At 45.2% G+C, this 15,742-nt stretch overlaps 1 protein-coding gene across 1 annotated transcript; it reads right to left on the reverse strand.

The window, feature by feature from the left end:
- Positions 1 to 4,551: 4,551 nt before the first annotated feature.
- On the reverse strand, positions 4,552 to 15,538 carry scyl1 (SCY1-like, kinase-like 1). Its single transcript, XM_071529167.1, has 18 exons — positions 15,400 to 15,538; positions 14,519 to 14,659; positions 13,341 to 13,463; positions 12,996 to 13,222; positions 12,570 to 12,660; positions 12,157 to 12,312; positions 11,219 to 11,377; positions 10,865 to 10,972; positions 10,644 to 10,757; positions 10,392 to 10,547; positions 10,042 to 10,230; positions 8,836 to 8,911; positions 8,316 to 8,513; positions 7,197 to 7,345; positions 6,977 to 7,066; positions 6,020 to 6,343; positions 5,303 to 5,381; positions 4,552 to 4,965 (listed from the first exon to the last, which is right to left on the reverse strand). Exons 2-18 carry the CDS (start codon positions 14,567 to 14,569, stop codon positions 4,841 to 4,843), a joined length of 2,415 nt encoding a protein of 804 aa, XP_071385268.1. The 5' UTR covers positions 14,570 to 14,659; positions 15,400 to 15,538; the 3' UTR covers positions 4,552 to 4,840.
- Positions 15,539 to 15,742: the final 204 nt, after the last annotated feature.

Here is a 15,742-nt window from a genome sequence, read left to right on the forward strand (position 1 = left end):
GATAAAGAGACAATGCTGCTGTCATTGTGATATGTCACTACAGCTTTGGGAGTACAATAACACAGTTTACACAGCTTAACAAACTGAACTTAAGAGAGAATGTTAGACTCTGATAGGAACAGCATGAATACTTAAATTAAGCAGGACACTCACTGAAGGACAGGTAGGGTCTCTCTCTCTCTGAAAGATGTTTGATTGACAGCTGCCCGTCACGTGTCTTCAAAATGTTGTCCTTCTATACGTTGCCATGGTGACGTAGGCCCTTGTCCCAGTCTCTCACTAGAAGCTAAACCTTAATAAGTTATGGACAAGCAAGACAGCAAAGGCGTCCAGATGAGAGAAAAAATAGCAAAATCCAAGTAAGCCATGCATTATGGAAAACAGGTTTCTAGTGGTCGAGGCTGTCCAACAAAACAGCTAACGTTAGCTGCCTGTCTGTCAAGCCCATGTATGCTAACACATTAACTAGGAGCAGGCCATAAAAGTCAAGGCCTGTGAGGAGGAGGATACAGCCCTCCTGACTGAAAAGGAGTGGCCCAGTCTTCCCAGAGAGAAGGCCGCAGACGTGAGCAGGCAGAGAACGGAGAGTTCCTCCGCCGAGAGAACGAGAAGCTCCGCAAAGAAGCAAAGGAGCATGAAACTGGAGGCCTGCGAGAAGGAGATTATGGTCCTCCAGAAAGACAAGGAGGGGCTCAGAGAGCAGGCTACTAACCTTCAAGCAGAGAAAGAGGAGATCCTCCGCCGAGAGAACGAGGAGCTCCATAGGGAAATGAAGGAGTGGAAAGACAAGCTCCAGAGTGCCCATGAGCTGGAGAACACTCATCGGCAGGAAATGGAGAAGATGAAGACGCTCCAGAAGGAGCTCGGCTTGATCACTGAAAAGCTGACTATTAAGCTCAAGGAACAGATTGAGGAGAAGAAAGCCCTCCACCAGGAGAAGAAGGCCCTCCTGGATCTGAATGAAAACCTTGAGAAAGCGAAGGCTTTGAGCCACCGGGAGCAGACCATGAGGCTCCAGGAGGTGGAAAGTCTGGTGAAGGCACTCCAAAAAGAACATGAAGAGCTGAAAACGCTCCATGCAGAGGAGGCCTTGACCAACCAGAACCTCTCCATCGATCTCAAGGCAGAGAAGAAGGAGAAGATGGAGGAGCAGGCCGATAAGCTGAAGGCCGATGAGGCCCTCAAATCCACCAACAGAGAGGCAGAGGTGGAAGGATCTGGAGAGAAAGATGGAGAACTCTCCAAAAAACCCAAGAAGGCTTCCATGATGAGAAGATTCATCAAGCTCTTTACCCATCAGAGGAAGGAGAAAAAAAAGGAGAAGAAGGAGAAGATGGAGTCCGCTTGAGTTGCTTCAAGCCAAGAACCTCAGCACACTGACACCTGTGCTCACTCCCTCTCCTCTCTCCTCACCCACACACACCCTTACCCTACACTCTCTTCCAACCCCCCCCCCCCCCCCCTTTACCTTCTATTTTCCCTTAATAAAAGATATCACCTTTGGTATCTTAAAAATAATGCACCCCCTGTATTGTTTTCATTCTGTAAGTGGCTCTACAGCCAACAGCTGGACATACAATGTTGTAGAGAAAATATCAAATCTGTGTTGGATCTATAGTTGTTTTTATGTTTTTATCATATCAATTGTTTGTGTGGTTTTGCAATTTAAATGCTGTTGTCAAACTGAGAAATGAAAGTGGAACTGCTGTGGTACATTTACCTCATCCTGATGTCACACCATGACCTTGGAATAATAAGGTCCCATCTGACATTTTAGTCAAAAATAAGTTATTTATATAATGCAGCTCTGAAACATGTCTTAACATATTGCTGAATATAGATTGGATAAGTATGTGATTGAGACAGATTGACACTTGATTTAGACAGAGGATGTATGAGTATCGTTCCTACATTGTTATATTTGACAGAAAACTCTGAGTAACTAATGGTCAGCGGTAAGCTCTGCGTGTGTGCGTGTGTGTGTGTGGGTGTGTGTGTGTGTAAGTAAGACAGAGACACAGAGACAAGTGTCAGCTGAACGTGGCTACGGTGAATTTATCAACTTCTTGTACAGTCTATAAAATGGGAAGACTTATTTATTTAAAATCAATTTTCTGTTCACTTTTATTTGATGGCCTGAACTTGAGACACAATAAAAACCTTTTTCAAATAGAGAAAATAGAAAGAAAAAATAAATAGAATAAATAAATAATAGTATGACCATTGACCATTATAACCATGATAACCAAATAACCATGATGAAAAATAGTATCCAGATCAATTCCTACCCCCAACACTCTTCAAACCTTTAGACATTTTATACAATAGTCATTTTCTTCCAGTCAGCTGCTTACTTCTCAGCAGTAAAACCATTTTGTGAGCCATGCATGAACAACTCACACTAAAAACCTCACTATTGAAAGGATACATAACACTGGAGTGCAGTTCATCAATTAGTGGATTCAACTAGTAAACACTTGTTAACCTAATCAGATGTTTGCTGATATTGCCTTAGGCTCACTCTGTGAGCTTTACTACATTAGAACAACTAAACTCTGACCAAACTATTCAGCACTAATTTCAAGGCAGCAAGGAAAAATATATTTATGTTGAAGTGTCTCCATGATGGAAAACAGACTATCATTGCTTAGCTATGTGGTGTCCCTGCATATCAATATTTTATTATACTCTGAGGATGGATGGCTAGACTTCAACTTTGTCATGCTTCCACTTTTCTTCCTTATTCTGGTAAATAGAAAAAATCTTCTCTGCATAACTGATGAAGTACAGACTTCCCCATGAATTTCAAGGCTGAATTGTGTTAATGGAGGCACCACATGGTTTGATGCAGCTCACTGAGCTCACCTCTGACATCATGACATCACTTCAGTAAATGCATCAGACTCTGAACATTTATTGATCCTGTCACTTCATGAGCCAAATCTGATTTAGACTAACCATTATACAGGAGACAGGGCATTATGTGCAAAATAGACAGCCTTTCCTTTAAAAAAGAAACTTGCAATATGTATTAGTTCTGTTTTCTTTATTTTTTAGAGTAGCTCACATGGTACATATTTTGGATTCTCTGTAAAATAATGCAACTGGCTGTTCTTCCATCAAGGAACCCAATATTAAGGATCCATCCTTACTATAGCATTAGGAGTGATGCAGCGCAGCTCCTTACCTGACCGCCCCGTGCCAAGGCCATCAGCTCCAATGGTGATGGATACAGACTGTGTTCCATCTATACAGCATTTAATATGGTAGGTAAGACCAGGCCTAGAATAGCATATCCATCAGAGACCGGGGCTATGGGGTCACATTGAAAAGTGATGAAGATACAGAATCTGGTGGCATGAGACATTTCAGGTCCACTTGTGGAATTTCTACCTGAATTTCTAGTGCTTGGACGCGACCCTATAGAAGAGATCTGCAATCAAATAAAGGCACAAATAAAAGAGAAAAGGAAAGTTAAATTTCCTTCACCCTGACCTCCCCCAACACTGCACACAATTGTTGACAGGCAGAACTAATTTCCCCAGGTGATTCCATTGTGTGGGATCTGTAGGATTATACAGGTACAATGGCACGATGAGACCTTGGAAACATGAAATAAAACTATTTCCATTCTGTAAACCCACCACCACACCTCATGGGATATATAGATAGAGTCATGAAAAAACACAGATTGAATTGCCCCTTAAAGCCTGGATTTGGCTGCTTATTTCACTGGCCTGACTGCTCTTCTATGGCTCTAGTGTATATGCATGTTACTCGTCTCCAGACCTGAACGCAGTCAAATGTGTCACCTGTCAGGATGGTTCAGTAGAGTAAAATACAGTATTGTGGTACCATAAGCAAAGTCAACTCAACACATGTGAAGTTCCTTGCCATAAGAGCGGTTTGGTAAAGCACACATATACAAGTGCATGCATGGACAGACTTCCACAAAGTCTTAATTCTGGAGTTAGTGACAACTGAACTAAAACATTCATATCTGTGTGTGTGTGTGTGTGTGTGTGTGTGTGTGTGTGTGTGTGTGTGTGTGTGTGTGTGTGTGTGTGTGTGTGTGTGTGTGTGTGTGTGTGTGTGTGTGTGTGTGTGTGTGTGTGTGTGTGTGTGTGTGTGTGTGCGCATGTGTACTGAACAACATTCGGTTTAATACACATTTGATTCTGAAATTCTGGTATATTACTATATATATTTTTCCATAAAAAAAAAAAGTGTAATTTCTTCATGTCATTTTAAGACAAGATGCACCATTTATGTACATTTACTTTACAACTGCAACTTTGTGACTTATGTATTAAAAAAAAAAAAAAAAAAGATGGAGGGGAGGGCAAATTGTGTGATGCGCAGTTTCCCCTGATAGTCTGATCAACTCGGGCCTCTGATGCAAGGAGTGCTGCTGTGCTGCTGCTGCCTGGTTCTCTACCTTTTCTTTTGCTGTTTTCTGCCTCTACCTTTCTTTTCAACCCTTCTCTTCTGTAAGGATAGAGCCATCCCCCCCACAATCTCTCCCCCCCCCCCCCCATCCACAAAGCACTGGATTGTAGCTGCTTCACCCATCAGAAAGGTAGAGAATCACAAGGCAGAGCGCCATCTACTGAGCGACAGTACGACTCTCCTCTGCTCAGCCGGCAGGCGGCCTCCGTGCTCGTGACTGCAGACGGGTTCACAGCATCGTCCTTCTTCACCGGCCCTTCACTCCAGGAATGTCGAACCCCTTACGCCCCCCTGCGCTCCCTCCGTCCCCGGGGGGGGGTCAGGGTCCAGTCATTGCACTCCGTATGTCCCTTCCCCTCCCCACCCTCGTGTCTCTTTCCTCCTGTCCCGGTCAGTCCAGTTTGCGCGCGCCCAGTTTGAGAGGACCTTTAGCAGCCTTGCGCTCCGCCCGCTTCGCCTCCAGCTCCTTCCTCCGCTCCTCCCGTTTCTTCTTGGACAGCTCGGCCTTGCTGAGGCCTGGTGGGAAAAAGACGAGTTATTCAACGGCCGCCTGACGTCACACATCCCTCCCCGAAAGCCTCCGAGACACTTAATGAGGTTTTCCCAAAAGCACAATCTTTTCAAATCAGCCAAATTAGACATACATGTGCAGTGTGAGCACGTCTTTATCATTGGTGCTTTTCAGCCTTGCTTGGCGCAACATTGTGGAGGATTTGTGATATGACAGAGAATTGAAAACGGCATTGTGCATGTGACAATGTCCCCCCCCCCCCCGTTTAAGGCCAGTAGGCATACAACAACTGAATCAATGGTGGCCATGTGTCTGAAGAGTGAGGCAGGCGGAGACGCTTACCCTGGCTTCCATCCACGGACTCCCAGCTCTCCTCTGCGCCCCAGTCTCCTACTGCCTCCGAGCCCCAGCCGTCTCCACCCTGACAGGGAGAAAACACACACACACACACACACACACACACACACACACTCTCCTCACCATTCCGGATTGCAACTTTGTTTCCTTTCTGTCCCTTCATGTCCACGTTTCCCTTCCTTATAGATCAGGTTCTCATCAGGAGCAGTCACTATTTCACCTCATTTAAACCAAGACTTATTCTTTATTCTTATTTATTCTTGTCTCGTCTTTTGAAGCAAATTCTTCGGGGGGGAAAAAGCCGCTAGATCTGACAGCACCAAGCCTTTCTCTCCTCCATCCCTCTCATCCCTCCACCTCTAATTCATTCGCCTCCTCTTCATCCCTTCATCATCTACCTCCATAATGTGAGTCAATGAGGATGCTGTATCTTTCGCTCTATGAATTTACTTGGTCTATTATTTTCAACACGTGCGGTTTTTTGTTATCTTTTTTCCTGTCATTATTTGTTTTATTATCTTCCGGACTCACAATCTGTCTTATTCTTATCTATATCATATTCTCTGCTGCTGTGATGACCCACTTACCCCACGGGGATCGTTCAAGTTTCATCTACTCTAATCTAATGTGTCTCCCTGTCTTTTTCTTTTCCGTCCCTCCTCCTCCTCCTCCTCCTCCTCCCTCCTCCTCCCTCCTCCTCACCGTGGCGGTGGCGGCGCCGGCGGCTGTGTTTCTCTGGGACACGCTGGCGAACAGGTCGTTCTGGCCGCCCCCCTGGGCCGTGCCGCCGCTGCCCCAGTCGTACTCGCTGGCGAGCCGCACCCCCTCCGGCAGGGGGAGCGCCTTATTGGCCAAGTCCGTGTCCGTCTCCTCCTCCGCCCAGTCGTTGCCCCAGCCCTCCTCGCCCGGCGAACTCTGGCCCTGGCCCTCCTTCTCGTTGGACCAGCTGTCGTCGGCGTCCCAGCCCGAGCTGCTCCAGTCGGAGCTCTGCTTTTTCACCGCCACGGAGGACGACGACCGGCACGCCTGGAGGTCAGACAGATGATGAGGGATCGAAATGGAGATGAGCGGATTACAGTACAGGGATGCACCAAAAGCTATTTTTTCCACTGCTGCAGGTCTTTATATAAAATTGATTGAGCTATAATCTGTTTTTATCCATTTGAAAGAGCAAATATTCTTGTATATACGTGAAAACCACAGAAAATTCAAGTCACTTTGCTTTGATTTTTGACAACGTTACATGTGGCTGCTGGCATCGGATTTTAGTATTAGGAAAAGTTATCTGACACTCGCCCAGCATCAAGCCTAGATAATATATTTTTATTATTATTATTATTATTACTACCTCAGCAGGATAATCAACTGACGAGATTTGTCATGATTCAGATCTGGGATTACACGATTATCCTTTTTTTAGCCGTAACTATGAAAAAAAATGATGGGAATGGACATTACAGCAAGTTGGAGAACTGGTCAGTGTTGGCGGAGGTTTGCAGTCTCCAAGTGCCTTCTAGTTATTAGTACTAGTAATAGTATTAGTAACAATAGTAGTAGTAGTAGTAGTAGTAGTATTCAGATTTGCAGTATTACAGGTAGTAGTAGTAACAGTATTATTATCAGTAGTGGTAATATTATATAATGCATAATAGCACATACTCCTCTGTCATTGGCCTTCTTTTTGGATGACGACATGCCTGACCAGTCTGTGTTCCAGTCATCTGGGTCTGTGTGGGCTTTCTCTGGGTCCTTTGGGGAAAAAAAAGTGTCAACAGTTTACAAGATCTTACATTACCACTGTGCAACACTATAATCTAAAATATGTACTTCTCAATAAGAATATTTCATTTTCACTTTCAAATCAGAAGCGCCGTACTACCTCCAGGCTTCCCCAGTCCTCCTCGTCGTCCCAGCGGTCTCCTGTTGGCTCCTCGTCGTTGTCCGTCACTTCCCGAGTCTGTGATTGGTTGGCACGGCTAGAGGCAGCGTGGTGAGTCAGAGAGGCCTGCGGTGTTTTAGCTTCAGAACCTGTGACACAGATGAAGAGCAAAAACAGAGGAGAGAGAATGAACAGCAGCTGAACAAGTGTCATCTACAGACTGTCAAGTCCTGTAAGGATCAGTAACCAAATACATGCAGACTCCTATTCTTACAACACAATGTTCTCTGAGGCTGGAGAGGGTGTACATATACCATCAGTGTAAACACTGGAGCAACACAGCCATGTATTACTATGGGGTGGGAAGCGGTTTATAAAAAGGGAAGGAAAGTCAAATAGTTATCCGACTTACCTTCGGATTGCAGAGGTCCCAACTCTGCTGCTATATATAGTTTCTCTCTAAGCTCTCTGTCCTGTCTCTCCGCAGTACACCATTTAAAATACTAAGAAGAAAATGGCTATCTGTAATTGGAAACCAGGGAATCTGCAGGTTTCACAAAGCCTAAATGAAGACTTTTAAGATCTGCGTAATACTACCTGGATTTCAATTTAAGACCAATTTAAAAACCAAAATAAAGAAACACTGGGCAAACACAGCCCACTTCCAATTAAATGCAGCTAATGAAGCTTAAAAAGATTAGTGTAAGAAAAAGGAAACAGGAAATCAATCGTTACAGGGCGTGATGCCCAATTGTGTTTGGTCAAGCAGATGCACTACTCACCCTGCTCTGTATTAATCTAAGAGTGGACATGTAACACAAATGAAACCTGTCATTGCATGGTGAAATAAAACCTATAATAACTTAATTGAATTTTAATACTTTGAATTCTTCAAATTAAGATAATTTAAGACTTTCAGACTTTTTAAGGACCCACAGATACCCTGTAAACAAACCAACACCACTATTTCACTGCTAATACGGTTTGAGTGCTAAACCTTATCTGCTGATAGCCAATAATGATCCATTGTGTAGTGCATTTTTCCCTATTAGGGATCTATCATTAGAGAAAAAAAGGTAGAGAATCAAATTGCTTCCAATACCCCCCCCTTCTCCATACCAGGGGCAGGTGCTCCATCAGTAGCGTTGGCGGGGCCGGTGTCCTGGGCTGTGGCGCTGTTCTCTTCCGGCGCGCCCCCCTCCGCCCCCGGCGTGTTGCGTATCAACTTGGAGGTCAGCGAGGACACGCCCGTCACCGCCCAGCCCGCCCAGCTAGAAGACCCACCTGCAGGCTGAGCGGACGAGGCCACGTCTTTCTCTGCGGGACGGGACGGGAGAGAGGATTTCAAATGAGTACATTCCACTCAGGAGAGATCGCCAACTGCGTCCTGGTTAGACACAGCGCTTGAAACTGGAAGTGCAAACGTCAGTGTTGTTAAATCATGTAGAACATCACAAAATATGTCCATTCATCCTGCTGCCAATACTGCAGTCAACAGCAAAACTGAACGCTGGCTTTGTTTTCACTCGCCTTGAGAATTAAGTTATGTAAAGACAACCAAGTACAAAGGCTACAGGCTGAATAGGACATAATTGTGGAGATAGGATTTTGCAACACAAAGTGCTAGTGTGTTACATACCTATTTCAGCCAGCTTGGTTGGGTCTTCTGACACCGTCTCCAGCTTGGAAAGGAAACTCTTGATGGCTTTGAATGCCTGACAGAGGGAGGAGGGAAGGAGAACACATGCTCAGCAGAAACAAAGCAGCACAGTCCAGCGACAACACAAAATCCCATTCAGAGCAAATGAGGCAAGGTTGCGGTTGCGTACAAGGCTGAATTCATAACCCAGAAAGAGGCGGGTAATCTGAGGAGAGACAGTTGGAGTTGATCACATCACAAGATACATCTGACCTCCCCGTCCCATCTAGTGATTTCACCTGGGGTTGCATTAGTGCCTTGCTTTAAGCTAAGTCATCAAACCAGTGTGCCATGTATAGGCATATGCCAGCAACGGTTCCGAAAAGAATTATCAGTATTCAAATAACCCATAAAAACTTTGCCTACCTGTCAAGATCGTGAGTCAATAATGACCAGCTTGTTGCTCTTGCCTAGCTTGTAGACATTTGGCCAACATCCTCTGATTCTTGCTGTCTTTCTTACTCTGCTGTTCACTAACTAATGAAGGCTAAAATGCCCAACAATAGTTTTCAAAAGTTTTGAATGTTGTTACTTTTATTTTTATTTTAGACCGTTTCATTTGTGTTAACGCACATTTAAAAAAAAGCAGAAAAAAGGGTTGTTGTCCAATGATGGACGACACACTTGGCAGCACAAACCATATTGCTACGGATATTTTTGAAGTGGGTAATACAAAAGTTATGGAGTTACTTTTAATAAAGAGTAACTTGGTGAAGTAAATAACCAATTACTTTTAAAAGTAACTTTCCCCTCACAAGGCTAATAATAATAATAATAATCCTGTTTGATTTGTCATTTTTGTGGTGTGCTGCACATGCACATATCTGCACATAATTTCCTTCCTCCAACTAATGATAAGCCTATTCTTTGTGGTGATTGGCCACTTGGCACCTACAAGTCACCCATGTCAGCCTCTACTTTAAGGTACGTGAAGGAAGAGATTTTATTCTTTGACAGTGATTAGACAAATGAGTGAAACATCTAGTAGCACTACTTGCAAATTCACCCCATAAGGGAAAACAGGATGTTGAAAACAGCTGACAGAAGCAAATCGTTTTCTTATTCTGACCAACGACTTTGCAGTTGAGTGTAAAAGCCACACCGCGCACAATCTTGTCCCCACGCCTCCCGATCGCTGGTTCTCACCTGGTCCCTGACGGTCTTATCGGGGTCCACGGTGATGGTGCAGAGGGTGGGCAGGATGCGCGCGGCGCTCTCCGTCACGCTGTAGAAGTTGTGCGTGGCGGCGAAGCCCAGCACGCCGGCGGAGCGCGAGGCCGGGAAGGGGTCCTTGGTGGCTCGACAGAAGGCCGAGATCAGCACGCGCTGTCGGGTCTGCGAGGAGAGAGGGGTGACGGAGAGACGGGTGAGAGCGGGAGGGGAGGGAAAGGAAGACGTAGAAACCGCTGTGCTGAAACCGCATGCATCAGCGTCACGCCACGTCATCATCAAGTGTATTTCCAACCCTGAGTCTGGGTGTTGTAGGTGTGTTTTACCCCGGCGTTGAGGTAGGGAGCGATCTTGCCCAGGCAGACGGTCGTATTGCAGCGGATCGGGCCTTGTTCGTCTCGGGCCTGCAGCCTGGCGAAGTGGCGCATCAGCTCCTGGTTCAGGTTGGCCTCGTTCAGCTTGGGGGCCAGCAGCAGCATGGACTGCGGGATGGCAGGGACAGACGCAGGAAGAGAATTGCAATGGCCGCGGCAGGCTGACAACTGAAATATATAGAAATCATACGGTGTGCATCCTACCTTAACAGTCTGTTCTCTGATGGCAGGGTTGGTGTCTGTGAAGCCGTGAACGACGTGAGGGAAAATCTGGGAGTTGACTGCCGCCTCGTTCAGGTACTGGATGAACTGCTCCATCTGAGGAAGAGAGGAGAAATAGAGATAGGTCAGCGTGCATGCGAGGTGAAAGCGCTCTCCATGAGTACGGACACAGTATCTGCAAGCCATTGACATGTGGCAAGTACCTGCTGCAGCAGTCGTATCCTCATGGCTCGGTCTGTGGAGGAAAACATCTTCACGATGACAGGGATGATCTTCTGTTGGTATTCCTCTGCTGACAGGAACTTCCCCACCTGAGAGAGAGAGAGAGGGAGAAAGAGAGAGAGAGAGAGAGAGAGAGAGAGAGAGAGGTCAGTGATGGAGACTCTTCACTGCTCGTATCACATTTAAACATTACTTCCCTGATGTCTTGGCTTTGATCTGACTTTCTTTGGGATAACAGTTTAGAAAGGATCTGAGTGGCAACAAGATGTTCTGGAATATACCGACTGAAACATGAAAATGATGTGAAAATGTCCCCGAGAGGTCCGGAGAGTCACCTTGAAGAGCGGCGTGAGGACTACGGCGCCGGCGTTGCCGAACTCGAAGGCGGTGAGCAGCTGCGGCAGGACCTTGTGTTTGCAGAAGTCCTCGGGGAAGGAGTCCAGGTTGTCGCTCAGATCCTGGAAGAACTGCTGCTTCTCCGCCGGATCCTTGATCTGAACACACAGACAGGCAGACATACACAAAGACAAAAAAAAAAAAAAAAACACACTTAAATTGGACATTCATCTTAAAATATTTTGACACCGAAGGGTCTGGATTCAGATTTGAGTTCCTAGATGTGAGGTTTTTTCCAACAATCAACCATGGCAGAACTCTTTCTATAAAGATGGTGGAGATGAAATCAATTGTACATTTAAGTTTGATTACTGTTATTTGAATTTGTTGACTTTGCTTTGGCAATATGTATTTCTGTATTTCATGCCAATAAAGCACCTTGAATTGAATTGAATTGGTAGACACAAAAGAGATGAGGTAGAAAACGACTATGTAGGATCATTTAGGGTGATGTTTTCAAATCTATGACAACTATTATACCAAACCTTCATTTTCACATTTAAAAGAAATGAGAAACAAGAAACAAATCAATCTTAATGTATTTTGTTCATCTGCTCCTTGTCAGTAGTGACCAGCTTGTAGTTTTTGCCTGGTTTATAGCAATGCATAGACATTTTACTAACCTTATTGGTCAATGGTTCTTGCCATCTTTTTAAATACAACCTGTGCAGTCATTTATTCTTTTTATTTCACATATGTAATAAATCCAATTCTTTTGCAACATATGCTATGGATGTATTAAGAGAGACTGCAGAGCTGGGTTTATATCTACTTGCTACAGTAAGTTGTAACTTTACAGAAGAGGTCTGCTTTGGGCTCTGATACAAACCCGAGTGAAAACAACCATACATGATTGATTATGTGTGTGTGTATGGACCTGGATCTCCTCCAGGAAGAGGTTGCTCTCCACAAAGCTGTTGCTGAGGAAGCCTCCGGAGGCTCGGCAGTTCTGGAGGAAGCGGGCTGGGTTGGGGCGAGCGCGGGGGTTGGCCCCCACCAGCTCACAGTAGTGGGGGACCAGGGCCTTGGGGATCTGGGGGCACAGAGAGAACAGCACACCACACTGTGAACAACACCATTCGCTATTCCCAGCGCATGACCGCGTCATCTTCTATATGTCACAAGGATAACTTTGGGCTATAAGCGAAAAGAACTGTGAAAAAAGCAACTGTGAAAAAAAGCTGTGAGGCAAATGGCATGAGGTTCGGTGAGACAGGGGTTCTCTCACTCTTAGAGATGCATAGTGGTGACAGGCAGGAAGTAGTGAGCGGGAACTGTTGGGTGACATACCTTTCCCAGGGAGCGAAGGGAGGAGGCACGAGGCAGTGGCCCGTTGAACACCTCCCAGATCAGGCAGCCCAGCCGCCACACTTCCCCTGCCCTGGAACAACACACACACACACACACACACACATAAACACATACATAGAGTTCAATTCAAATGCATAGGATGATTCATAGGAAGGAAAATTGGTTTAATATCATCTCCTCCACACCCCATTTAGGTACCTTTACATGGTATTTCTTATCTGGTAGTGTCACATTCTAAACCTTCTCTTTCTTTCATCATTTCTCCTCTTCTTCCTCCCCCCATTTTCCTGCTTCTCCCTCCTTCTTCCTCCCCATTTCATAATGTTACTCTAGTTTGCGCCTCTCACACACTTTTTCAACCTCCTCCTCTCACTTTTTAGTTTTCACCCCCCATCTCTCTCTCACCATTTCTCTCCGGTGTTGTTGGGCGTCTCCGGTGGGTCATACTTCTCCATGTCAGGGTAGACGGCCTTGGGAGCTGGCAGCGAGGCCCCACTGGGGTCGCCCTGCTCTGGGACGACATGGTCCAGGGCTCCCAGCTTCCACTCTCCGGCCCGGTCCACGAAAACAGCCCACACGCCCAGGTTGTTGTGGAGCAGGTGGCAGTCGTTCACTAGGAAACTGATGGCTTTCTGTGGGAGGAGGCACATGGGAGAAGTGTGGGTAAAGAGACAGAGAGAGAGGATGCTGACAAAGGAACCATCCAAACCAAAGCAAGTATCAGTTTCTGCGCTCCAGTCCTCTCCTCACCACTATCTGGTGCAGGCCCCAGGAGACCTCCAGCTCCCCAGAGCCGCCCTTCTCTGCCTGGGCCTTCAGGTGGGCTGCCAGGGGGGTCACCTGCTCCGTAACCAGGTACAGACTCTTCTCTGTCTGCAAGACATCAGTAAGCAAGATTAGCAACATTTTGTGGCATGTTTATAGCTCCAGCTGCATTGCAATGCTACTGAACTACAGGGCTGGGCGATATGGACAAAATTAATGTCACGGTAATCATAAGATATTTTGATATCAATATATGATGATATGCAAAATCATATCAATATTCAATTTGATGTTCTTATTGTACTGCATGATAATATAAAGTAAGATAAAACTAATTTTCAAATAATATTCCCAAATTTGTAGCAGATCTCATTTTGTGAGAGATTTCAATGAGTATTTGCTTTTTATTGTTAATTTATAGAACAGAAAATGATAAGATGATAAATTATCATATTGAATTATTTACCCAACTCTACTTAACTGTCGCGATTGAACCACAGCTCGGGCTCGTACACACAGTCTAGCTTGAAAGGGTTTTACCTTGAGAATTTAATAGTTTAAGGAATTTTGGTAAGTTGCAGATGGCTGCACAGCTTCAGTTGGTGTGAAAACCACTTCACATCTTCAGAATGATGACAATGCTAGCTAGCAACATTGACAAGGAGTTGCTAGCCAATATCAATTGTGATGTTTGGAGTGATTTGATAGTAACCATTTAAAGTGTGGATTTTACAAATATCGGGAGCTAATATTATTTTTAAGATATTTCAAATGGCTTGCATGTATGAGACTTAAGAACATAACTGGACTACTAAATGGGGTGCTTTTATAACTCCAAACTTATTATGTAGTACACTACTCATTACAACTATTGCACACACATTAACTCCTGAACACCTGCATAGGCCTACAGCCAATTCACACTCACCTCTGTCTGAAAGCCAACATGCAGAGAAGAGGAGATAGTGGAAAACAGACACTGATGATATGGTAATTACATGTTAATTTTGTGCTATCACACATGGCTACTCACTAGACCATTTGCAACATGGGTTGTATGCAAGCTGATTTACAGTTTACTTTGAGCATTATAGACAATGGTAGTGTGTTTAGAGCTAATATGGGTGGGTGGAAAATCACTCATCACTCTCTCACACACACACCTCCAATCCATCCACGTAGGCCAGGATATTAGGGTGGCGCAGGGTCTTCATGCGTTTGAAGGCAGCCTTGGCTAGCTGGGTCTGCTGCTCTGTTCCCTGAGCCACCTCGTACACAAACACAGACACCGGCTCTCCACTGGTCTGGGGACATGGGATGGAGGCATAGAGGGTGTGAAAATAATCCTAGTAATAACATGACAGTTTAAAACCTTTCCTATAAACATTATGCTTGGTGTTCTGGTCAAAGCTGAGATTTAAGACCAGTGCACAGTAGTAGTCGCCTGTCACCAGAGTTTATTCTGAGGAAATACAATTAACATCCTTCACGATGGTGTGAACAGGAACTGGTGCTTGGCTGCCCATGCATGCAACTATCTGGCCCTGCAGTGATGTGGTGACACTGACAGTCCAGGATCGAGCTGCTCGCTGATATTACAGGAGAGTGAGGATGTGAAGCCAATCGATGTCGGTGCTGACACACGGAAATTCTTATTAATTCGATGTAGTATGTGTTTTCAAACGTTTGTAAATACAGTTGTTAACTTGGCTAAAACGGGGTGACGTGGCGAGAAATACGTGTCTGTCCGGAGTAAACAAAGCCTGTGCTAACTTCGTTAGCAATAAATACACACAGCCTGGCGACTGATATTATACACGATCAGCATTGACATACAATCATCAGAATAGACGAGAAAGACGTAGACACATCTGACAAATAAGCATGCAAAATATAGCCGGGCGTCGTGTCTAGTGGCTAAATCAAAGTAGCGAACAAACACTCCCGTTAGCTGGCTAACAGGCCCCCGTAACGAAGCGAGCTCCTGCCGGCTACTTCTGCTAGCTAGCGGTGGTTCGGTCGTGATTTGCTTGCCCCTCTTTACCTTTCGCTTCCCCCGATGAAGTGTCCATAATCCAGACGTTTCCTGGGTGTCTGGCAGAAGTTCATAAGCAAAGTCTTTGACAGGATCCCTGGCAAAAAGGACCACATCTCCTCTTTCCTCCACACCGCATCAAGCACACACACAGCAGCAGAAAAAAAATTAACAGCTCGCTAGCAAGCTAGCTAGCTATTGGCACGGACCTAAACGGCTCCGTAAAAACTTTGTTCTCTCACATTGGTTCCGTTCTAGGTTAAATGGGTTAAGCTCAGGTTAAGCCACCTGTATGCCCATCATGTTAATTAACAATGACATAAGTAAGGACTGAATATTCAGGAATAGAAAT

This window comes from Centroberyx affinis, unplaced genomic scaffold (genome assembly GCF_046629955.1).
Source record: "Centroberyx affinis isolate AG114_WGS23_722 - 3 ecotype Tasmania unplaced genomic scaffold, CSIRO-AGI_Caff_v1 ptg001774l_1, whole genome shotgun sequence".
In the NCBI taxonomy this organism is placed as follows: Eukaryota; Metazoa; Chordata; class Actinopteri; order Beryciformes; family Berycidae; genus Centroberyx; species Centroberyx affinis.